The sequence below is a fragment of the Mobula hypostoma genome, chromosome 16, assembly GCF_963921235.1.
Source record: "Mobula hypostoma chromosome 16, sMobHyp1.1, whole genome shotgun sequence".
Lineage (NCBI taxonomy): Eukaryota > Metazoa > Chordata > Chondrichthyes > Myliobatiformes > Myliobatidae > Mobula > Mobula hypostoma.
The window spans coordinates 15292551-15319031 of NC_086112.1; the positions used below are offsets into that span (position 1 = coordinate 15292551).

General features: G+C 42.0%; 1 protein-coding gene across 7 annotated transcripts in view; it reads left to right on the forward strand.

Moving 5' to 3' along the window:
- Window positions 1-26481, forward strand: part of cast (calpastatin) — a 206002-nt gene that overhangs the window by 36549 nt on the left and 142972 nt on the right. For all 7 annotated transcript variants that reach the window (XM_063068584.1, XM_063068580.1, XM_063068585.1 and 4 more), the window contains exon 3: window positions 25015-25083. In XM_063068584.1, the coding sequence (XP_062924654.1) occupies window positions 25015-25083 (69 nt within the window). The remainder of the gene's footprint in view (window positions 1-25014; window positions 25084-26481) is intronic.

Below are 26481 nucleotides of genomic sequence, written 5' to 3' on the forward strand. Positions count from 1 at the left end.
CTGCATCGTCTGGCAGATATTAAAGGACCTCAGTCTCCTCAAGAAATAGAGACAGCTCTGACCCTTCTTATAGACAGCCTCAGTGTTCTTAGACCAGTCGAGTTTATTGTCAATTCGTATCCCCAGGTATTTGTAATCCTCCACCATGTCCACACTGACCCCCTGGATGGAAACAGGGGTCACCGGTGCCTTAGCTCTCCTCAGGTCTACCACCAGCTCCTTAGTCTTTTTCACATTAAGCTACAGATAATTCTGTTCACACCATGTGACAAAGTTTCCTACCGTAGCCCTGTACTCAACCTCATCTCCCTTGCTGATGCATCCAACTATGGCAGAGTCATCCGAAAACTTCTGAAGATGACCAGACTCTGTGCAGTAGTTGAAGTCCGAGGTGTAAATGGTGAAGAGAAAGGGAGACAAGACAGTCCCCTGTGGAGCCCCAGTGCTGCTGATCACTCTGTCGGACACACAGTGTTGCAAGCACATGTACTGTGGTCTGCCAGTCAGGTAATCAAGAATCCATGATACCAGGGAAGCATCCACCTGCATCGCTGTCAGCTTCTCCCTCAGAAGAGCAGGGCGGATGGTGTTGAACGCACTGGAGAAGTCAAAAAACATGACCCTCACAGTGCTCGCTGGCTTGTCCAGGTGGGCATAGACGTGGTTCAGCAGGTAGACGACGTTATCCTCAGCTCCTAGTCGGGGCTAGTAGGCGAACTGGAGGGGATCTAGGTGTGGCCTGACCATAGGCCAGAGCAGCTCCAGAACAAGTCTCCACCCCCACTCTCTTCTATCTATTCATTCGTTTGTTTGTTATGTGCCATATTGTATAATGTAGGCAATCAGGGTCTTTCTGTGACCTTGTTTGTTCTTTGCAAATTTTTCTACAGAAGTGGTTTGCCATTGTCTTCTTTTGGTCAGTGTCTTTGCAAGACAGGTGACCCCGGTCATTATCAAAACTCTTCAGAGATTGTCTGCCTGGCGTCAGTGATCGCATAGCCAGGACTTGTGGCCTGCACCAGCTGCTCAAACAAGCATCCACCACCTGCTCCCTTGGCTTCACGTGACCCTGATTGGAGGGGGGGGGGTAAGCAGGGGCTACCACTTGCCCAAGGGTGACCTGCAAGTTAGTGGAGGGAAGGAGTGCCTTATCCCTCCTTTAGTAGAGACTTGCCACCCATATAATGGAAATTCTAATCAAAACCTAAGACCCTGACAATTATCAAAGTCAGTTTTGAGCCAGTTTTTTTCTACATGATACGAAGAAACAGCTGAGAGCACGGGATACAGCAATGGCTATAGTATCTGGGCTGTACTAACAGGAACTACTTACCAGAATTAGTTGTGGTTGTAGCCAAGCTATTCCAATATATTACAACATTGGCAGATGCTCAAAAATATGGGCAGTTTGCCCTGATTTATTCTGTGAGATACCATCAGCGCTGTATCTACAAAATTCTCCCAATCCATGGTAGGATAAGTGCTTTCCAAGACCTACATCTGCATACCAACTGAAACTCCGATGATAGTCAGTTGCCTCTAATGTATTAGACAAGTGGCCAGTCTGACACTGAAACAGAAATTCTACTCCGAGCTCCATCTTGGGGATATTTTCCAAAATTCTGAAAGTGGTTCAACAACGTTTGTAAAAATAACCTTCTTAAGTCTTCACTGACTCATGGAAATCCTCAGCCTATGGGCATCCAAAAATGGAGCGAAAGTGTCTTATTTAGGCACTGAAGAAAAGAAGTCTCTGAAATAGGAGCAAGTGATGGAAGCAGAACACAACTTCCCAGACGATCACTCCTTCCCAGCTGTGGGGCAAATTGTTTCCATAAAGCCTCAGTATTGTTGTATGTAGACACAAACCTATTTCATTCTCTGAACAATGTGTAAGGCATCATTAGGAATAGGCCGCTATGCAATCATGTGTTATATTTTGTGTTCCCATTAGCATCAGTGATTTTGTAGTAAACAATTTAGAGGATGTGGGCATCAGTGGTAATGATCGCATTTCACTGATTGGCCCTGAGAAGCTTCTTTCTCCATCCACTGCAGTCTGCCTGGTGGAGGTATTCTTTCAGTTGGAGTTTGACAATGAACATTGGCACTAGGCTCAGAGAGATGAGATTAGAATGTAGAACAGCACAGTACAAAACCAAGCCCTTCAGCCTATGACACCTCATCAAGCTAATCCCTTCTATGTGCATATGGTCCATGTCTGTCGTACAAAGATATGTGGCAGTGGTAGGTAGTGTTGGGAAGCAGGGAGTCTTCAGAAAGACTTGTAGACAGATTAGGAGAAATGGCACAAAAGTGACAGATGAAATATAGTGTTGGGAAGTGTTTATACTTTGGTAGAAGAGGTAAAAGCGTAGACTATTTCCTAAACAGGGAGGAAATTCAGAAATCCAAGGTGCAAAGGGACTTGGGAGGGGCCAGGATTCCCTGAAGATGAACTTGCCCGTTGAATTGGTGGTAAGGAAGGCAGATGCAATGTTAGCATTCATATGTCAAGAGGACTGGAATATAAAAGCAAGGATGCCTTGTGGAGGCTTTATAAGGCACTTGTCAGGCCGCACTTAGTATTGTGAGGAGTTTTGGACCTTTATTTAAGAAAGGATGTGTTGCCATTGGAGAGGGTGCAGAAGAGGTTCACAAGAATGACCCCAGGAATGAAAGGGTTAACATAAAAGGAACATTTAGGGGCTCTGGTTCTGAACTCCTGAGTTATGAAATATTTACTAAAATTAATTTCAGTGAAAGAGCCTTTTTAAAATCTTCACTACTATTCTTTTCAGAATATTCTGAATTTTGAGCATTTTCGGTGTCAGCTGCAGTGCTGAACTTTGGTGAGAGATTGTTAATGCACTTAGCACTTAATGGATTAATGACATTGTGATGATTCGTTCCAAAAATAATGAAATATTTATTTCAAATTAATTCCAGTGAAGGAGCATTACGTCTTTATTTATTTTTTCAGTTTTTAAAGTCGTGCAACATTTAACTTAGCTCGATGTGATTTGATTTCAGGGGAACGATTTTAGATAAATATGAAAAATGTAGAATTAAATTCGGATTGAGATTTGTTTCTTGCCTGTGCATCTAAACTTAGAGAGAAATCCCCTGCATTAGCAACCAACACATCTGAGGAAGAGCTGGTGGCAGCCTGCAAGTGTCGCCATACATCTTCGCACCAACAGGGTGTGCCTGCAGTGTTCAGCAGACCAACACTAGCAACAACAGCAGCAACACACACAAAATGCAGGAGGAACTCAGCAGGTCAATGGAAATGAATAAACAGTTGATGTTTGGGGACAAGACCCTTCTTCAGGATTGGAAAGGAAAGGGGGAAGAAGCCAGGATAAAAAGGTGGGAGATGGACCAGAGTTAAAAGATAGGAGAGGGGAACAAAACAAGGTCCTTTCCCTCCCTCCTGTCCACCCTCTTGCTTTCTCCCATGCTTTCTGTCTCACTCTCACTCTCACCTAGGATAGGTGGCCTCTGGGCCCCCGGACAAGCCAATCCAGCAGGCTTCAACCATCGTGTTTCTACTTCTGGAATTGCCAAGCTCTGGACTTTAAGGTTCATGATCTCCTGAGAGATCAGCTTTAGTTTACACACAGGCGTTAGATAAGGTGCCGCACAAGAGACTTATAAATAAGATACGGATGCATGGAGTTGGAGGAAGTGTATTGGCATGGATAGTGGATTGGTTAACCTACAGAAGGCAGAGAGTTGGTATAAATGGGTGTTTCTCTGGTTGGCAGTCTGTGGTGAGTGGGGTGCCACAGGGGTCAGTGCTGGGCCCGCAACTGTTTACCATTTACATTGATGATTTGGAAGAGGGGACTGAGCGTAGTGTAGCAAAATTTGCTGATGACACTAAACTGAGTGGAAAAGCAAATTGTACCGAGGATGTGGAGAGTCTACAGAGGGATATAGATAGGTTAAGTGAGTGGGCCAAGGTCTGGCAGATGAAATACAACATTGGTAAATGCGAGATCATCCACTTTGGAAGGAATAATAGAAGAGCAGATTATTATTTAAATGGTGAAAGATTGACCACACACGCATCAAATGAAGAAGTTCTCAGAAGAGCCCAAGCAGTTCGATCACTCATACCAACGATAAGAGAAAGACAACTCAGATTCCTAGGACACATCATGCGGAAAGGTGAACTAGAAAAACTCATACTCTCTGGAAAGATCGGGGGAGCAAACCTAGAGGAAGACCTCGGCTTATGTACATCAAAAGCATAACCAGGTGGCTGTACATCGAGGAAATATAAGTCATCCAAGAAACGAAGGATAGATTTATATGGAAAACCATGGTCACCGAAGTCCGCATCGGATATGGTACCTAGACAGACAGATAGGTGAAAGATTGCAGCATGCTGTTCTTCAGAGGGACTTGGGAGTGCTTGTTCATGATTCACAATAAGTTGGCTTGCAGGTACAACAGGTTATTAAGAAGGAAAACGGAATTGGCCTTCATTGCTAGAGGGACTGAATTCAAGAACAGGGAGGTCATGCTGCAACTATACAGGGTACTGGTGAGGCCACACCTGGAGTACTGTGTGCAGTTCTGGGCTCCATACTTAAGGAAGGATATACTGGCTTTGGCGGCAGTGCAGAGGAGGTTCACCAAGTTGATTCCAGGGATGAAGGGGTTAACCTATGAGGAGAGATTGAGTTGCCTGGGACTATACTCTGGAGTTCAGAAGAATGAGAAGGAATCTTATAGAAACATACAAAATTTTGAAAGGGATAGATAAGATAGAAGTAGGAAAGTTGTTTCCATTGGTAGGTGAGACTAGAACTCAGGGACATTACCTCAAGATTCAGGGGAGAAGATTTAGGACGGAGATGAGGAGAAACTGTTTTTCCCAGAGAGTGGTGCATCTGTGGAATTCTCTGCTCAGGGAAGCAGTTGAGGCTTCTTCACTAAATATGTTTAAGATACAGTTAGATAAGTTTTTACATAGTAAGGGAATTAAGGGTTATGGGGAAAAGATAGGTAGATGGAGCTGAGTTTACAGATCAGCCATGATCTTATTGAATGGCGGGGCAGGCTCGATGGGCCGGATGGCCTACTCCTGCTCCTATTTCTTATATTCTTATGTTCACATTCCTTTTGCTCAGCCACGGCAGGAAATTGTCACTGTGTTGCAGTGACCCAGGACATATCTTGTATTGTGACTGGTTTTTACGAGATTTGCTGGTCAACGTTGTGTCCAAGGATGTGCATCAAGCTGGTTAAATTCCCAAAACAACAAAAACATCTCAGCTGAGACATAAAGGAATAGAATAGAACACACGCAAAATGCTGGAGGACCTCAGCAGGCCAGGCAGCATCTATGGAAAAGAGTAAACAGCCGACACTTTGGCCTGAGACCCTTCATCAGGACTCGATTTTGTATGTAAAGTTTGTGATTTTTAGATTTGCAGAACTATTCGGTATACAAAATTATGAGGTGATAGGGTAAATGCACTGAGGCTTTTTCCACTGAGGTCGGCTGAGACTAGAACTAGAGGTCATGGGTTTAGAGTGAAGGGTGAAATGTTTAAGGAGACAATGAGGGGGAGCTCCTTCACTTGGGGGGGGGCCGGTGAGAGTGTAGAATGAGCTGCCAGCAGATGTGGTGGATGTGGATTCGAAGTTTGGATAAGTACATGGATGGGTGGTGTAAGGAGAGCTATTGTCCAGGTCCAGGTCAGTTGGACTCTGCAGAATAATAGTTTGGCACTAGAAGGACTGAAGAGCTTGTTTCTGTGCAGTAGTGCTCTGTGACCTTTATTCGGGATGCAGGATTTTCGAAAATATATGGGCGTAGTCTGCTAGGGAGGGTGGCATTGTTTTGCTTGTGTGCAGTTTTCTATTCAGTGTTCGTGTTAATTGAGATTCTTTGACTGTGACTTTCTGTTGCTAAGGCTTTGATCACTGCTGCAGGACGTGTGCATTTCTTTGAATGAGGGGACCTTCCAGATTTGCCAGCTGATCTGACATCTGTATTGTTTGAATATTGAAACTCCACCCAACATTACATATTTTAAGAACTCCCAATAATTATTTCATTCAGTGCTCCAACAATTAAGGATTTTTGCCATTTCATTAATAGAGTAGAGTACATCTGCAGGTTTTCTGGTGAGTTGTTTGGCTTTTTGTGCACCGATCTGGTACAATTTTATTTTTGATTTAGGGAAGGACGTTTGAATTTATAGTTTGTAGCTACAGACAAACTTTGTGCGAACCATTGTGGATATCTGTTGAAAAGTGTTGTACACTCAGTTAGGTAATCCTTGTGGTCACGGGGAGAACGTAAAATTTCCTTACAGACAGTGGTGGGAATGGAACCCGGACCGCGAACATTGTAAACCGTTACACTAACCATTAGGCTACTGTGCAGCTCCAGTAATCCTAATATTTCTACTCGTTAATAGGGTTAATGAATTTGGCATCAATTGACCAGGATGTAAGCATGTTTTATTGGCCACTTTAAACCATTTGTTATAATGTTACTTTATACATTTTATCGTTATTACTTTCCACACCTTGTGGTGTATATGGCAGCAATCTTGTCATTTCTTTAGCGTCTGATTCTTACAAGGCCGAGGTGCTAGCTCGGCGCTCAACCTAGCACGGATGGAAAGCGTGCAAGGAGCTGGCTGGATTTGAACCCAGGGCCAGTCGCCTCGAAATCCGGTGAGGATGCTACCACATCACCGGCTAGCTTATGCATTTATATTTTGTATTAATTTGTGGAGGTTTTTGTGAAGCAAAAAAGTATTTATTTTCTGTAAAGTATTTGATGTGTTTGTTTTACCTGTGGTAAAGACTGGAAGGATAGAAGGCATGGAAATGAGCTGCCTTCATGGCAGGAAGGTACAAATAGTAACATGACATTTAGTTTCTATTTATTAAAGTGAGCATAGCAATTTACGTTGAATAATACACTTTGTAAGATTTGTGTGCATCACATCTGCCCACCTATTGAGTTGTGACTGACTTAGGGCAAATCTTATGAACTGAATGCCAATTACATATTCCATTAACATGAGAGATTTTGCAGATGCTGGAAATCCAGAGTAACACACACAAAATGCCGAAGGAACTCAGCAGATCTACGGAGAGGAATAAACAGTTGACGTTTCAGGCCGAGACCCTTCATCCTGATTGGAAAGGAAGGGGGAAGAAGCCAGAATAAGAAGGTTGGGAGTAGGGAAGGAGTACAAGCCGAAAGGTGATAGGTGAAGCCAGGTGAAAGGGAAGGTATGTGCTTGAGTAGGAGAGGGGGAGTTTTGAGTTGAAAAGCTTTCTCTGGAAAATATTGAAACACAAACGACATTCCAATAGATTTTTCAATAAATGTTGTTGTATTTTTGTATTTGGTGGAAGAGGTTTATCCTAAACAAATGATGAAAATTGATACCATGAATTTGCTGGTAGGAACAGAACAAGGTCTAACTGGCATTTGTTGATAGAAAGGATCGCAGAAGACGATGAGAGTTCCTGCAAGCTGATGTGTCAGTGGTTGCTCTTTGCGTGAGGACGTTGATGCCTCAGTTTTATACCAGAGGGTGGTTTGGTGGAGATGCCCGAGCAAAATGTAATTACGTTGATTATTTTATTCATCAGAATTGCTTATTCTTCAGCACTGGGATCTCCCTCTTTGATACTTTCCGTCTTCCATCTTATTTTTCTACTCTTGGTTAAATTTGGATTTATTCGAGTATTTAGCTGAATCTGTTGAGTTGAGGAATGATTCCAGTGATACCACTGAAATGTACAATATGTCTGCCACACTTCTCAAAAGCACAATATTTACTCAGTAAACTGCTTTATGTAATTGTCAGCTTGCTTCTGTGCTATTGATAAAATCTCAAATACATAACAGAAACACGATCCCATTCTGTGTGTTACTGAAGATTGTTTAATAAACTTCATTCCAAAGTGAAAAATGTGGAATGGGTTTTGCCTTTAATTAATATGACTCATTGTGATTTCTTTATTGTTCATGACACATTGCCAGATAATGTGGGCAGTTCACTGTTGAGACAACTTGTCTCAAATTGTGTAAGAATTTAACAAGGGAGTCTAGAAGCAGATTTATTTATTCAATACAAGGCCAAGGTGAAGAAACTTGTAAATGCTAATTGACAGTAAAATTTCAGCATGTTATCACGATCGACAGTGTGATTTATAATGTTATGTACGTAGATGACTAAATGGTGCTGGAAGATCTCATTGTGTTCAGCTAAAAGATTAATGATAGTTGTAACAATACAGAAACAATAAATTAGCATAAACAGAAGACTGCCATTAATGGTCAGTCAGGTCATAGCTGAAGTTTTACCACTTACCATGACCACTTTCCTGTTCTTTATTTCTCTTCGATTCTCAAATGTACTGAAGCTCCACGAACCTAAGGAGAATGTGGTAATATGCTTCAATAGTATTTACATCCCCAGTGATGAAGTGCTTTGAGAGGTTGGTGATGAAACACATCAACTCCTGCCTGAGAAATGACTTGGATCCGGTCCAATTTGCCTCCTGGCTGAACAGGTCCATAGCAGATGCTATATTGTCGGCTCATCACTCAACCCTGGAACATCTGGACTGCAAAGGTGCAATCATCAGGATGCTCTTCGTTGACTACAGCCCAGCTTTTAATAGCATCATCCTCTCAAATCTAATCAAGACCTCGGCCTCAATACCTCCTTGTGCAATTGGATCATCAATCTCCTCACTTGTAGATCCCAGTCAGTTCGGATTGGCAACAACACCTGCACAATCTCCCATCAGCTCAAGTACCCCACAAGGCCCTGCTCTACTCGCGTTACACTGTTGAATGTGAGGCTAAGTACAGCTCCAATGCCATATTTAAGTTTGCTGAGGACACCACTGGCACCGGGCGAATCAAAGATGGTGACGAATCTGCACATAGTAGGCAGACTGGTTGGGTGGTGCCACAACAACAACACCTCACTCAATATCAGCATTGTTAGCTGATCATTAACTTCAGGAGGAGGAAATCAGAGGTCCATGAGCTGGTCCTCATCGGGGGATCAGAGCTGGAGAGGGTCAGCAACTTGAAATTTCTCGGTTATTATCATTTCAGAGGATCTGTCCCGGGCCCAGCACATAAGTGTCATTACAAAGAAAGCATGACAGCATCTCTACTTAGAAGTTGTGAAAATTTGACATGACAACTAAAACTTTGACAAACTTCTATAGCTGTGTAGTAGAAAGTATATTGACTGGTTGCATCATGGCCTGGTATGGACGTCCTCGAACAGAAAATTCTACAAAAAGAAGGAGATACAGCCCAGTCCATCATGGATAAAGCCCTTCCCACTATTGAACACATCTACATGAAGTGTTCTTGCAGGAAAGCAGTGTGCAAATCAAGGACCCACCACTCAGGCTATGGTCTCCTCTTGCTGCTACCATCAGGAAGAAGGTACAGAAACCTCAGGACTCATACCACTAGGTTTGGGAACAGTTATTACCCCTCAACTATCAGACTCTTGAACCAGAGGAAGTAATGTCACTCAAATTCGCTTGCCCTATCACTGAACTGTTCTCACAAACTATGGACTGACTGTAAGAATTGATGCATATTGTTTGTTTGTTTGTTTATTTATTATTGTTTTTTTCTTTTGTATTTGCACAGTTTGTTGGCTTTTGCGTACTGGCTGGTTTTCTGTCTTGTTGGACATGGTCTTTCACTGATTCTATTGTTTTTTGGATTTACTGTGCATGCCGCAAGAAAATGAGCCTCAGGGTTGTATATGGTGACATAAATGTACTTTAATAATAAATTTACTTTGAACTCTAGACCTCTTTGGTAGAAAATTCCAAAGATTCACTGTCCTGTCGTTAAGAAATCAGAATCAGCTTTAATATCTCTGACATACAGTATGTCATGAAATGTGTTGTTTTGCGGCAGCATTACAATGCAATACATGAAAACACTGTAAGTTATATGTATACTATATATACATATGCATTATATAGTAGTGCAAAGAAAGAGCATAAGGTTGATTGGTTGGTTCATTGTCTATTCAGAAATCTAATGGCTGAGGAGAAGAAGCTGTTGCTAAAATCTTGAGTGTGTGTGCCTTTAGTTTCCTGTACCTCCTGATAGTAGTTATTATGATTGATGGTAGTAATAAGAAGAGAACATGTCCTGGGTGATCAGTGTCCTTAATGATGGATACAACCCTTTTGAGTTATTGCCTTTTGAAGATGTCCTAGGTGCTGGAGAGGCTAGTGCCCATGATGGGGCTGACACAGTTTGCAGCCCTCTGCAGCTTTTTCCAGTCCTGTACAGTACCCCACTCCACCCCATACTAGATAGTGATGCAACCAGTTGGAATGTTCTCCACAGTACATTTGTAGAAATTTGCTCGAGTCTCTTTGGTGACCTACGAAATCTTTTGAAGCTCCTAAGTTTCGTGGCGACTGCAGAGCACCAAACTACGTGCAGCTGGTTGACACTGTGCTTCATGCATACAAAACCATGAAGTGCAAAGTGTCACCAAAGATCCATTTTCTACGTTCACATTTAGACTTCTTCCCTGCAATTCTTGGTGCTGTCAGTGATGAGCATGTGAAAGGTTTCACCAGGATGTTGTGGTCGTGGAGAAACGTTACCAGGGCAACTGGAATCTGTCTGATTCTGGCTGATTATTGTTGGACACTTGAGCAAGAAACCTCAGACATGGAATACAAACAAAAATCATCAACAAAAATCACTTTTAGCGTAGTTGAACTATTGGAAAGTGTTAGCACTGTTATGCAATTAAACGCATTATATTAAATAAAAGTTAATTTCTTGTTTCTCCAAATTCCTACATGATAGAAGTAGTCTGAAGGCAGGGATGGTTACACTGCAGCAGCAGAACAGTTGTATTGTTCCAAGTAATTGAGGTTATTTTATTAACAGTACTGTTAGGAGTATTCCTTGCTGACTTTAAACATTACTGTGTTAATGATGATTCAACTGCTTGACTTTCAAAAAACAAATCATTTAAAATTTTTTTTCAGTCTAGTTTGACCACTTATTGACACGGCTTCACTTTGTAGTGCTTCTTTCAGAATTCTATCATATGGTTTCAGATTTTCTCCAGTTCCTTTTTGCTTCTCCGTTCAATAAAATCAATATTATTCCAATTCGGAGTCTTCATTCCTCTCTTGTCTTTTTCTAAATCCAGCAATATTTTGATCAGTGCCATGGAATTTTGGCAGAATTCTGAGTCACATGTCTTTATTTACAACCCCCACTTCATTAGCATGTATAACTAAAAGCTAATGGTAGAATAGAGTCCCGTGGGACCCTACTCAATCAGCTTTCCTCTTACCAAATTTGGGCCGGTACATGGATGGGAGGAGTATAGAGGGCTGTGGTTCAGGAGCTGGTCGAAGGGACTAGGCTGAATAGTAGTTCGGCTTACACTAGATGGGCCAAATGATCTGTTTCCATGCTGTAATGTGCTACAGTATTGTGCAAAAGTTTTGGGCACATACAGGTAGCATGAGTCCTTAAGACTTTTGCACAGTACTGTATTTGTCAACATGGAGTGGAGAGTGAGTTTGTAAATCTGGCAGGAGTAAAGGATGTTGGGAACGGCAAGAGTGGAACGCCGTGGGAGGGGTGTGGGACAGGTGACAAAGAAGGAGAGCCAAGGCAGGGGGAAAGAGAGAGCGTTCTTCTAAATGCTCAGTAGGTTAAGTTGTGCCACTGACGGATAAAAACTGAGGCAATATACTCTACTTTTTCTCTTTACATCAAAACTGGTTGTGTTTGGTTAGTCATCTGTCTATATTGCCTCACTTTTGGAATGGTTTATTATTGTCACATGTACAGTGAAAAGCTTATCTTAAACACTCCTCATCCACATCAGAATATTATACTGCGCATTGAGGTAAAACAAGGTAAAACAATAACAGAATGGTGAATAAAGTTTAACAGCTCCCGGGTAACTGCAGTGCAGGTAGACATTAAGGTAAATATCATAATGAGGTAGATTGTAATGTCAAGAATTCATCTTATAGTAGGGAACTACATTCAGTGGCCATTTTGTTCAGTACAGTTCTACACCTGGTTGTTAATGCCAATATCTAATTAGCCAATCATGTGGCAGCAACTCAGTGCCTAAAAGCATGCAGACATGGTCAAGAGGTTCAGTTGTTGTTCAGACCAAACATCAGAATGGGGAAGAGATGCGATCTAAGTGACTGACTGAGGAATGATTTTTGGTGCCAGACAGGGTGGTTTGAGTATCTCAGAATCTGCTGATCTCCTGGGATTTTCACCCACAGCAGTTGCTAGAGTTTACTGAGAATGGTGTGAAAAACAATGAACATTCAGTGAGCAGCAGTTCTGAGGGCGAAAACACCTTATTAGTGAGAGAGGTTGGAGGAGAATGGCCAGACTGGATCAAGCTGACAGGAAGGTGACAGTAACTCAAATAACCATGCATTGCAACAGTGGTGTGCAGAAGAACATCTCTGAATGCACAATACGCCAAACCTTGAAGTGGAAGTGATGCAGCATCAGAAGACCACGAGCATGCACTTAGTTGCCACATTATTAACTACAGGAGCAACCTAATAAAGTGGCCATTGGGTGTATTTTTAATTATCCTCCATTACAGCTCAATTGTCACTCTGCTGTTGTGTTTCTTTGTGTCAGCTCACCCTGTCTTGCTCTCTCTTCTCTTTATCTCTTTATCTACCTTGTTAACATATCAATGAGATGACTACACCTCCAGTTTATCCCCATGAGCTTCATCTTCTCAGAGAGATTCCCCTTTGTTCTATCCAACCTTATTTAACCTCTGCAATGTATACCAAAACTGGTTTTGCTGTATCCTCTCCTATCTTCCTTTCCACGTATGCAACTAGATCTGCTATTTCCAAAATGTCCTGTTTTTATTTCAGCTTTCCAGCATCTGCGCTTTTATTACTTGCATATTCTGTAGTTGGTAATCTAACTATCTTTCTCAGTTCATTGTAGATTTCCAGAGTTATTTTTAGTCTTTGGTTTGAATGTAGTCAAACCACTTATGTAAATTAAAGTTGTTGATAGGTGGGGCTTACTGGTTCACTCCCAACATAGGTGTGGCAGGCTTGTTTTCCTCAATTTTAACTCCTTTCTTGACTACACATACAATCAGATTTCGGTGGAGTGAATATCAAACTTCCGAGTTCTCCGCACAAATCTACTTATAAGACCATAAGACATTGGAGCAGAATTAGGCCCATCGAGTCTGATTTGTTATTCTATCATGGCTGATTTATTATCCCTCTCAACTCCATTTTCCTGCCTTCTCCCCATAACATTTGATGCCCTGACTAATCAAGAACCTATCAACCCTGCTTTAAATATATCCAATGATTTGGCCTTCACAGCCATCTGTGCCAATGAATTCCACCAACCTCTGGCTAAAGAATTTCCTCTCATCTCTGTCCTAAAGTGACATCCTTCTCTTCTGAGGCAGGGCACTCTGGTCCTGGACTCTCTCCCCGTACAACTTTAGAAAGAAAATCATTTGTTTAAACTAGTTTTAGCTGAATGCTATTTTGTGATATTACAGCTGTAATCAAGGAGGATTTTTATTTTATTGAGTAAAATTAATCAGATCACGGGATCAGCCCGTGAATGATATTTAGTGAGGTAATTTAGTATCAACAGGAATAAAACTTGCCTGAACAACACTCCCTCAGCCAAACATATCTGTACCAAATAAGATGTCAATCTAAACTAAGTCCACTAATTTGCACATGATCTAATCCCTGCTTCTAAAATATTGCCATTGTATCTGCTTCCATCTCCTCTCCTGGCAGCGTGTTGCAGGCACCTACTGCTCTCTGATTAAACAAAATAACACTTTCTTTGTAAGTCTTTAAACTTTCCCCCACTTACTGTAAATCTGTGCTCTTTAGTATTTGGTATTTCTATCCGAGGTAAAGACTCTGACCATCTCACCTGCCTGCACTTGCCATAAATTTGTATAAATCAATCACTCACCCCTCAGCTTCTGACATGCAAGTGAAAAACAACCAGGTGTGTCTAACCTCTCCTGTAACTAATAACTCCAATCCAGGTAAATTCCTGGTAAATTTCTTCTGCATCCTCTCCAACGCTTTTGCACCGTCCTTAACTGGATGTGGCCTAACCAAATATTTTCAGCTTGCCAAAATGACTTGCCAAATTGTGCTGTGAGTGCCGGAAGCAATGAAGGCATGCATACCACTTGTCTTCTTCTCAGGACTATCGACACATGTTGCTGCTTTCAATGAGCTATGGACCTGGACCTCTAGGTCACTCTGTATGCCACTGCTCTCAATGGTCCTGCCATTTACTGTATACTTTCCTCTTAGATCTGAACTCCAAAATGCAACATCTCACACTTGGACAGATCAAACGCCATTTCTCCACCCAAATTTCCAACTGATTATATCCTGCTAAATCCTTTGACAACCTTCTTCACTGTTCGCAATTCCACCATATCACCATTTGTCTGTGAGCTACTATTCACTCTGTCTAAATTATTTATATAAGTATCGCAAAAAGCAGAAGTCCTGGCGCAAATCCCTGTGGAACGCCATAGGTTATGGATCTCCAGTGGGAAAAGCATCCCTCCACCATGGTCCTCATTTTTTCTAAAGCCAGCCAATTTTGAGTCTAACCTACCTAGTCACCATGTACATTCCATGGACTTCATCTTCACTATGAGGGACCTGCCCATATACTTCACTGAAGTCTATGTTGTCAGCATCCTCTATCATTTTTGTTAACTCCCCAAAAAAAGCTTAGTCTGATTTGTGAGAATTGATCTCCTGAACATAAAGCCAGAATCAGAATCAGATTTATTATCACAGGCATGTGTCGTGAAATTTGTTAACTTAGCAGCAGCAGTTTTATGCAATACATGATATAGAAGAATAAATAAATAAATTACAGTATATTTATATTGAATAGATTAAAAATCATGCAAAAACAGAAATAATATGTTAAAAAAGTGAGGTAGTGCTCACAGGTTCAATGTCCATTTAGGAATCGGATGGCAGAGGGGAAGAAGCTGTTCCTGAATCACTGAGTGTGTGCCTTCAGGCTTCTGTACCTCCTTCTTGATGGTAACAATGAGAAAAGGGCATGCCCTGGGTGCTGGAGGTCCTTAATAATGGACGCTGCCTTTCTGTGTCACTGCTCCTTGAAGATGTCCTGAGTACATTGTAGGCTAATACCCAAGATGGAGCTGACTAAATTCACAGCCCTCTGCAGCTTCTTTTGTCCTGTGCAGTAGAACCCCCCCACGCCCCTCCCCCCCCATACCAGACAGTGATGCAGCCTGTCAGAATGCTCTCCACCGTACAACTATAGAAGTTTTCAAGTGTACTTGTTGACATGCCAAATCTCTTCAATGAATTATAGTCGCTGTCTTTCTATGTTGGGACCGGGTTAGGTCCTCAGAGATCTTGACACCCAGGCACTTGAAGCTGCTCACTCTCTCCTCTTCTGATCCCTCTATGAGGGTTGGCATGTGTTCCTACGTCTTACCCTTCCTGAAATCCACAATCAGCTCTTTTGTCTTACTGACATTGAGTGCAAGGTTGTTGCTGCGACATCACTCCACTAGTTGGCGTATCTCGCTCCTGTACACCCTCTGGTCTCCATCTGAGATGGTTGTATCGTCAGCAAATTTATAGATGGTATTTGAGCTATGCCAAGCCACACAGTCATGGGTGTAGAGAGAGTAGAGCAGTGGGCTAAGCACACACCCCATCCTGCACCCCTCACCTCACCGCAGTGCTCCTCACTATGTGATCTACAACACAGAAAACCCTGATACTACCTCGGACCTGACTGCTGAGGATTGGGATAGCTTCTTTCACAGGCTCCCACAGAGCAACCACACCTAGTAAGTACAGATTTTTTGTTGAGGTTCAGTGATATGTTGAGGTGTCTTAACTCTGACTGGCAAACCACTGTTTGCAAGAATTAAATTTGGGGCTGACAAGAGCCCAAAACTGGAAAAGTGTAGTTGAATTGGAGATCTACAGGGCTAGAAAAGATGATTGGGATGATGGAGATTGTGGATAGGAGGTGAAACTAGAGAGAGACTTTAAAACACCAGAGAGAAAATTATTTGCCTGTTGATGTGGATAGATGTGATACTGTACAGGAAAACCTTTGAGATCACTGATGACTGAGACAGCAATACTTCTCTATTAGCCTTCACTCAGTAGCCACCTTATTATGTGCCTCCTGTATCTAATAACATGACCACTCAGTGCTTATTCATGGTCTGCTGCTGCTCTAGCCCATCCACTTCAAGGTTCGATGTGTTGCACGTTCAGAGATGCTCTTCTGCATACCACTGTCATAATGTGCGGTTATGTGAGTTACTGTTGCCTTCCTGTCAACTTGAACCAGAATGCCCATTCTCATCTGACCTCTCTCATTAACAAAGGCATTTTTGCCACAGAACTACTGCCTACTGGACGCTTTCTGGTTTTCACACCATTCTCTAAACTCGAGAGATTGTTGTGCGTGAAAATCCCAGATCAGCAGTTTCTGAGATATTCAAACCAACCTATCCGGCGCCAACCATCATTCCACAGTCAAAGTCACTTAGATCACACTTCTTCCCCATTCTGATGTTTGGTCTGAACAACTCCTGAATCTCTTGACCATGTCTGCGTGTTTTTATGCATTGAGTAGATGCGACATGATTGGCTGATGTGATAACAAACAGGTGTTCAGGTGAACCTAATAAAGTGGCACTGAGTGTAGGTTAGATCGGGGGTCCCCAACCTTTTTTGCACCGCAGACCGGTCTAATATTGACAATATTCTTGCGGACCGACGGTGGGGTGGGTGGTGTTCAAGTAGGGTTAAACTCACCTCAACATGTCTTTTACAGTTAGGGTTGCCAACTTTCTCACTCCCAAATAAGGGACAGAAGTAGTCAAATCCCGGGACACTTTACCCCAGGAAAGACTACAATGACCAAGAAGCCTTGTGCAGGCACCTGTGTGCGCATGCACGTACGTGCCGATTTTTTTTTCCCCCCCACAAATCGGCTTTGCCTTCATCTTCCGGACTACACTGTACAGTACATACATTATTTTTACTTTATATAGGCTGTGTATTTATCATATCATTTCTGCTTTTACTATATGTTACTGTTATTTCAGGTTTTATGTGTTATTTGGTATGATTTGGTGGGTTATTTTTTTGGGTCTGGGAACGCTCAGAAATGTTTCCCATATAAATTAATGGTAATTGCTTCTTCGCTTTACTCTATTTCGGCATGAACGGTTTCATGGGAACGCTCTACCTTAGCAGGGGAAATACAGAACAAGGGCGGTCTCGTATGGGACAAACCAATTTAGCCCCTTATACGGGATGTCCCGGCAAGTACGGGACAGTTGGCAACCCTATGTTCAAGTTCAACAGTGCGTGACAGGGAATGAGGAAAGGTGCAGCTGACTTGTATCATTTCCTCACGGCCTGGTGGTAGGGGACCGCTGGATTAGATTATCTGATTATGTATTCGCTATCTGTTGGGTGGGGGGGGGGTGGTGGAGAATTATATCATATCCATGAATAAAAACAAAGGCTGTTCTGGTGTTCAAAGACCAAGCCATTCTGTCTGTCATCCTTTCTCAGGCTGTGTCATTTTAGCCATCCATGCATTAGTGGTTGAGTGAGGTAGCTCAAAGGAAATTCTTTCCTTGTCTTTGCACTTTGTGTCTTGCTTTCCCATCTCATCCAATTCCCAGCTCTTTTTGCTTTTGACTGTGCATTCTCCTAGGCAATTCCTCTTTCCTTCTCCAGTGTGTGGCATAGTTTGTATGAAAACACGAAGTTTAGTGAATTTTTCAAAGAATAGATTCTTTATCGATATCACATGGGGCAATCAATTTTCAGATGTTGGGACTGGTGGCAATCCTAGTTGGTGTTAATGTTGTACAGTAATTAATGTTTAAATGACCCTAGTATATTTACATGAGTGGAACTTGCAATCTGTACAAAAGGTGGGAGGAGAGAGAGCAGCGCGCCGCGCGTGCGCAGCCCTCTGGTGAAAAATGATATCGTATCCGTTAAATAGAGGCCGTGGACAATTCTGATTTGATGGAGACGGACGTGAAAACAGGTGTGAAAGCACAGAGGAACATCTGGAGAAATTTCTGAAACGCTCGTTCGCTGCTGTCGTTACTGCACGGTCGGGAATCTTCCGGAGGGAAGGCCTCAAAATCCCCGGCTTTGCCTGCTGTTGGCGACCGAGATTGGGGTCGAATCGTTCGGACAGAGATGGCGCTCAATATTCGGTGTCAGAGAGCTGAATCGGAGGCTCAAAGTTTTCGGATGACTCAGAGTCGGACTGTGGTCGGCGTGGCAGGGAGAGTTTTTCTTCCTTCTCCCGTCTGCGTGAGATGTGGGACATTTGAGAGACTTTGAACTTTACTGTGCTCATGGACTTCTTCATCAAGTTATGGTATTGTTACACTGTTGTAACTATGTGTTATAATTATGTGGTTTTGTTAGTTTTTTCTTTTTGTTAGTTCTTGGTCTGTCCTGTGTTTTGTAATATCACACAGGAGGAAATATTGTATCATTTCTTAATGCAAGCATTACTAAATGACAATAAAAGAGGACTGCGTGTCTTCATAATCTAATCTAAATTTTTGGTAGATACGGCATGTATAGCTAGGGTGCCTAAGACTTTTGCACAGTACTGTATATCTGTGAAAAAACACTGTTTTATTCAGAATCTGCTTTCTGTCTAAGCAAGCTCAGTCTTTGAGGCTACGTATATGCCCCTGTATGTTCAGAACAATGCTCTTCTCAGAAATTGCCCCAGGATCGACAATTAGGAGGCAAAGTGAGGCTAATGTAGAGACTGCAGTCTTGTCCACAGACAAAGTGGAAGGTGGTTGATGGGGTAAACAAGTGAGTAGTTTGTGAAACGGTGCTGTCGTTCCTCCTTTTATGCTTCTGGTGCATAGACTGAAGGCTTTCATGACCATCCTGGGCCGGAAGTTCCCATGAATCAGTGGTAGTGTTTCATCAAGGCTTTGACCATATCCTTGAATCTTTTTCTCATCTGCCTTGTAATCTATTCCCATGTCATATACCTGTACATCATATGTAGACTGTTTCAGGAGTCTGGTGCTAGGATAACAAACAACACGATTTGTTCCTGGGGAAATGTTGCAGCTCACCTCCAACAAACTTCACCTGGCTACGTAGCAAAACCTAAGAACTAATAGAAGCTTTTCAGCCAATTGTAACTACAGTCCATAATCAACGTTGCCCAGACCTCATTAGCTGAGCTGAAGTGTGAAGACGATGCACGTTTGCATAAACCGGGAGGCTGAACTCTGAACTTTTGGAATTGGACTTGGCTTATTATTGTCACATGTGCTGAGATACAGCGAAAAGCTCGTTTTGCATACTGTTCATACAGACAAATCATTGCATGGTGCATTGAAGTAGTATGTGGCAAATCAATAGTGTGTGGAGTAAAGTATTATAGTTACAGAGAAAGACAGTTTTATTTTTCACATGGGCATCAAAGCATATGGTAGAGTGAAATGTGTCACTTGCCTCAGTGACCAACACAGTACAAATATGTACTGGGGGCAGCACACAAGTATCACCACGATTCTGGTGCCAACGTAGTAAACTAAGAGAATGTACAAACTCCTAACATACAGCAGAGAGAATTGAATATTGATGGTTGGCATTGTAATAGCGTTGTGCTAACCGTTATGCTACCATGCTGCCCCAGTGCAGTGCACGTATACAATAAGGTACAGTGGTACTCGAAAGTTGTGAACCCTGTAGAATTTTCTCTCTTTCTGCATAAATATGACCTAAAATGGGATCAGATCTTCATGCAAGTGCTAAAACCCAATTAAATAAATAACACAAAAAACATTACACTTGTTCATTTACTTACTGAGAAAAATTGTCCAATATTACATGTATTTGTTGGAAAAAGTATATGAACGTTTGCCTTCAGTAACTGGTGTGACCCCCCCCCCCCCACTTGCACAGCAATAATTTCAACCAAATATTTCTGGATCATCAACTTGTTGGTTTTTCCAACTTCTATTAAGCTTCAGGTGATGGACCGCTGCCCTGTAAATTCTCCTGTAAATTGTCTTGATACAGTTTTGAATTCATTGTTCCCTTAACGATTACAAGTTGTCCGGGCCCTGAGGCAGCAAAACAGCCCCAAACAGTGATGCTTTTTCCACCATGTTTCACAGTTGGGATGAGGTTTTGGTGTTGGTTTGCAGTCCCCTTTTTCCTCCTAACTTAGCAGTGTGCATTTCTGCCTGAAAGTTCAACTTTTGTCTCATCTGTCCACAGAACATTGTCCCAGAGGCATCTTAGAACATCTAGGTGGTCTTTTGCAAACTTGAGCCGTGCATCAATGTATTTTTTTGTAGAGCAGTGGTTTCCTCCGTGGTGTCCTTCCACAAACACCATTCTAGTTCAGTGTTTTTCTTATAGCGGACACATGAACAGAGAATTTAGCAAATTCTAGAGGTTTTTGCAGGTCTTTTGCTGTTACCCTTGGGTTCCTTATCACTTCCTTCAGCACTGCACATTGTGCTCTCGGTGTGATCTTTGCAGGATGCCCACTCCTAGGGAGAGTAGCAACAGTACTGAGTTTGTTTTATTTGTAGACAATTTCTGTTACTGTAATTTCTCTTACTGTGGACTGATGAACACTCGGGTCTTTAGAAATACTTTTGTAGCCTTTTCCAGCTTCATGCCTGTCTACAATTCTTCTTCTAAGGTCCTCTGAAAGTTGTTTTGATTGGGGCATGGTGCACCTGAAGAGATATTTCTTGAGAAGGACAGGCTCTATCAGTAACCTGATTTTGTGTGTCTTTTTTATAGGGCAGGGCACCTCTACAACCCAATACCGCCATTGTCATCTCATTGATTGGAACACTTGACCCCAAATAACTTCTGTAGAAGTCATTACCCCAGGGGTTCACATACTATTTGCAACAAATACATGTAACATTGGATCATTTTTCTCAATAGATAAATAAACAAATGTTTAATTAGGTTCTTGTTATCCAGTTTTAGGACTGACATGAAGATTTGATCACAATTTAGGTCATATTTGTGCAAAAATAGAGAAAATTCTACCAGTGTTCACAGACTTTCTAGAACCACTGTACAAGTTCATAATGATATAGGTTGTGAGGTCAAAAGTCTATTTTATTGTACCAGGAGAATGTTCAATCATCTAATAACAGTGGGGTAGGAGCTGTCCTTGAGCCTAGTGGTGTGTGTTTTCAGGGTTTTGTACCTTCTGCCCAATGGGAGAGGGGAGAAGAGATAATGTCTGGGGTGGTTGGGCTGTATACCTTTTGGCTGTTTTGTCCAACACAGTGAGAAATGTGGATAAAGTCTATGGAAGGGAAGCTGGTTTCCTTGATGTGCTGAGCTGTGTCCACAACTCTCTAGTTTTTAATGTCAGTTGCAGTACCAATCCGTGATGCTTTCAGATAGGATGCTTTCTGTGGTGCATTGACGAAAATTGGTGAGAGAATCCTGGGGAAGAAGTGCTAGTGAACTTTCTTGACTGTGACATTGATGTGGTTGGACCAGGTCAGGCTAAAACTTGAAGCTTTCAACCCTCTTGACCTCAGCATTGGATACGATGCTTTGTTGACATTCACTGCAACACGTGGGCAGATGGCTCTTACACAAAATCAAGGTCTCCATCCTCCACCAGCGCCAGCTGCACCACACTGTCCTCTGACAATAAAAGTTCAGTGAGATTTTGCAAAACATCACCACTTCCCCTATCTTGAAAGTTTGACATCAATGATGAAATTCACCCCAACCTTCAATGTACCAGCAGAGCCTCTGGATGATTGAAATGCAGTACATTCCAGGATCAGTACCTCAGATCTGACACAAAGCACAAGGTTTTATCAAGCAACAGTCATCACTACTCTTCATTATGCTTCTGAGAGCTAGACAACTGACTGCAGGCCCTCAAGCATTGGGAAGACACCACCAGTATTGTTTCCACAAAATCCCTCAGATATGCTGATATCTGTCTCCCAGACTAAAATCCCCAGCATACAGTACTGTGTGAAAGTCTTAGGCACAGATGTACAGCTAGGGCACCTGAGACTTTTGCACAAGGCTGCATTGAGAGAGTTGTGCAATCTTTAGCAACGTATCAGAATGAAAAATGTGTTTTGCCTTGACCGGGCTTTGTGATTCACAATATGACCACATCGTATAAAATTTGCTAGAACTTAAACTGTTGTTTGTTTTGTTCGTACAAGTACATTGAGGAGTAGGGATGACTGTTGCTTGATAAAACCTTGTGTTTTGTGTCATTATTACAGCTGAAACTGCCGCACAAAAATGTGAATCAGACCCAGGACATTATTTGAGTTGCATTTGTGTCTAAGTGTCCAAAACAACTTCCCTCTTGATGACTGCTCTCAATTGTTTAATTTACTTAGCTTTATGACCCTGATTTGTTCACATAGAAATATTAAATGAGTCTCACCAGCTTGTGCACCTTCTCCTCCCCCTACCGACTCATTCTGGCTTCCTGCCCCTTCCTTGAGTCCTAATTAAGGATCTCAACCCAAAACATCAACTATTCAATTTTCTCCGTAGATGCTGTCTGAACTGCTGAATTCCACCAACATTTTATGTGTGATGCTCTGGATTTACAGCATCTCTTGTAGATATTAAATATAATTTGATGAAGAAGGGCTTGGATCATAATGTAATCCACTGTATGTCATCCTTTGTATGTCTGAATTGCTTCTATACATGCTGAAAGTTAGATTTTTAGCCCAACAGTTGGCCCTGCATTCCTTTTTTCTACATTTTCTTCCTGTATTCCCACACTTGATACGAATTTGGTGGCAATCATAGAATATTATCTAAAAGGGGCAGGATGATACTTTAAACTTTGAAAGATTTCAACTCTGTAACTGGCTTAACATTTTATAAACAAGCATCATAAGGAATCCAATGCTGAGGCTTTATAAGGCCTTGGTCTGACTGCAGTTAAAACATTGTGAGCAGTTTTAGGCCCTTTACGTAAAGGATATGCAGCCATTGCAGAGTGTCCAGAGGAGGATGATCCCAGGAACAAAAGGGACCCTGTTCAACAGGCTGAGCGGTTGCTGCACCTTGCCCAAGGCTAGCAGAGGGAAAAAGTTTGCATCAATGGCCAACACCATCCGAGAACTGGGCTGGAAGCTGCCATGTTTCCACTGCCAACCCCCAACTCACTAACTCTCACTGTACGCCTTTGGAATGCGGGAGGAAATGAGACGTGATCACAGGGAGAATGTACAGACTCCTTATAGACAGCAAAAGCTCGGTAATCACTGGCACGGTAAAGTGTTCTGCTAACCATTAAGCGACCATGCTGTGTCAACAATAACCACAGCTTGTACTTATAGCGTCGCTTTGAATAACGTTTCCAAAACAAGAGAAGCAATGGGGGAGAAAAGGTGCGTGCTTTATCAAATATTGACCGAAATCTTAGTCAGAGAGGAGGGGTTTAATGGAAGGTGCAAAGAAGAGTGGGAGATAGGGAGATATCTTTAGGCCAGGGGGTCCTAACCTAGGGTCTACAGACCTCTTGTTTAATGGTACTGGTCCATGGCATAAAAAAGTTTGGGAACCCTTGTTGTAGGCCAAGCTTTCAGACCTGTCGAAGACGTTGTTGGCAATGGTAGGTTAAAAAAGGTTCACATACAAGGGCAAAGTTGGCAAAGTAGAAAGGTCACAAACAGCAGTGGGGGAGGGATATAAAGTCAAATAAACAAAAGTCTTCATAACTTGCATCATTGGGTAACTGAAAATAGAATTCAACTAAAATGAGATGTTGGATGAGTGGGATATCACGATAGATGTGAATCATCAGCAGTTATTTGATGGTCTCAAGTTGACTGAGTTGGAGAAGTGCAGGCTGGACAGGAGAGCAGTGGTTGTAATCCAATCCAGCAATGCCAAATGCCTGATGAGTTTTAACAGCTGATGGTGAACAAAATCACTATATTGAGGTATTTGAGAATGGTAAATTACGCATGTTCACATAATCTCTGATGGCAGAAGATTAAATGTTACTCCTAGTTGTATGGATGCTGCCTGATCTGCAGTCTGTATTTCAAATTTTCAGCATTAAAGCTTTTGCTCTTTTACTTTTGGCATTGCTAGTGATGTTTTTGGTTACTCTGAAATCTTGGCTTAAGGCTGAAGCCTCCTCGTTTCCATTTGCTTTGGTCCAAACATAAAGCCCACCTCTTAAATTCTTCAGCTATTAATCCTTTATTTTGTTTCAAATAGTCTGATTTGATGAGCTGAATGGCCTAATTCTGCTCCTATATCTTATTGCTCTGTTACAGATCTGCATGTTCTTAAGCCAAAGTCACGAATAATAAACAGCTCTACTGTCTACATTCAAGTGTAAAATGCAAACCAAAGCATTCTCATTTACGATGTACTGATCATATTATAGGTGTTTCAGAAATACCCTTCCACATTTACATGACTCATTTACATTTAGTTAATAACCGGATGTGTTTAATTGGAACAGAGCCAAAATACCGCAGTTGAAGGAAATTTGAAATAGAAATGGAAAACACTAAGAATATTCAGCTGGTTTGGCTGCATTTGAAGAGAGAGAGAGGGAAAACAAAAGCTTTATATCAACGGTTTTTCGTTGGGAAATGAATAACTCCTGAGAGACATGGCTGACAGAAAAATGGAGGGCTACGTGGGAGGGATTGATGTTTGAGTAGGTTAAGCATTCGGCAGAGCATTGTGGGCCAAAGGGCCTGCGCTGTGCTCGAGTGTTCAGTGTTCTATGTTTGAAAATAGATGTAGCTGGTTTATTTTATTTGAGCAAAAAATAAAAACTTGAGTATTGAATATCGTTGTTAGATGTGTGATCTAAAAATTGTTTTATTTCCTCCCCAGCAAGGAAAAACAAAAGCCGGTGAACCTGTTAAAGTTGACAGTTCTAAACCAATGAGCTCGACTACCAAGGTGAGTGTAGCTATGTTGTTAGTATTCACGTTAGAGCTGTGGCAAGGATTGACTGACAACAGCATGGTAAAACTTTGATAATCCCATTGGTTGGAAATCCAGATGGCTCAGCATCTGGCTCACCATGGCCCCTGTTCCTAGTCTCAGATTACCTGCGCCGTGCTTAGTACGTAGATGTAGTCATGAAGACATACCAGTGCCTCTACTTTCTTGGAAGTTTAAGGAGGTTTGGCAAGTCACCAAAGACTCTTACGAATTTGTGTGGATGCACTGATTGCACATCCGGGTGTGACAATTCCAATGCGCAGGAACACAAGAGACTACAGAGAGTCGTGGGCATAGCCAGGTCCATATGGGCGTAGCCACTGAACACATCTGCAGGAGGTGGAGCTGAAAGAGGGCGGAATCTATCATCAAAGATGTCGGTTGCCCTGAGGTACCACATCCAAGTTCAGGGACAGCTAGTTTCTCACAGCCATAGGTTTTTAAAACGGACCAGCACATCCCTAATCTTATCCAAGCAATGGAACACCTTGAACCAACTCCCGCACCATCATGGACTTGTCTCTGACCATCTATGCACCAGTCTTCTTTTTCAAATCTTTTCGCTCTTTTGTATTACTACATGTTCTGTGTGTTGTCTGAACCTACATGCCTGTGATGCTGATGTAAGAAAGTCTTTCTTTGTACCTGTACCTCTCTATATCTGTCCTTCATTGTACCTATACCTTTCAATACACCCTTCATTGTTCCTGTACCTCTCTATACCTGTCTTTCATTGTACCTGTACCTCTCTGTACCTGTCTTTCATTGTACCTGTACCTCTCTGTACCTGTCTTTCATTGTACCTCTACCTCTCTATACTTGCATACATGACAATAGTAAACTCAACTTATTATTATTAACTTGTTATTATAGTTGAGGCGGAACAGCTATTAGCCCTCAACCCTCAGGCTCCTGAACCAGTGAGAATAACTTCACTCAACTTCACTTGTCCCATCACTGAATTGTTCCCCCAACCTATAGATTCACTTTCAAGGACTCTTCATCTCGTGTTCTTGATATTTCTTTCTTATTTATTTCTTCTTATTTTTATTTTGTATTTACACAGTTTGATGTCTTTTGCAAAAACTGATTGGTTTTCTGTCCTGTTGGGCGTGGTCTTTCATTGATTCTATCATGTTACTGTGAATGCCCACAAGAAAACGAATACCAGGGTTGCATACGGTGACATATATGTACTTTGTTAATAAATTTACTTCGAACTTCCCACACAATCTTTAAATTCACTGGGACCCTTTTTCTCGTACTCCGTTTAAACACCCTGGGCCTCAATTTCCATCTCATTTTAACATCGCTGGAGCCTGACCCCACAATCCTTTTAAGGTCTTGGTGAAG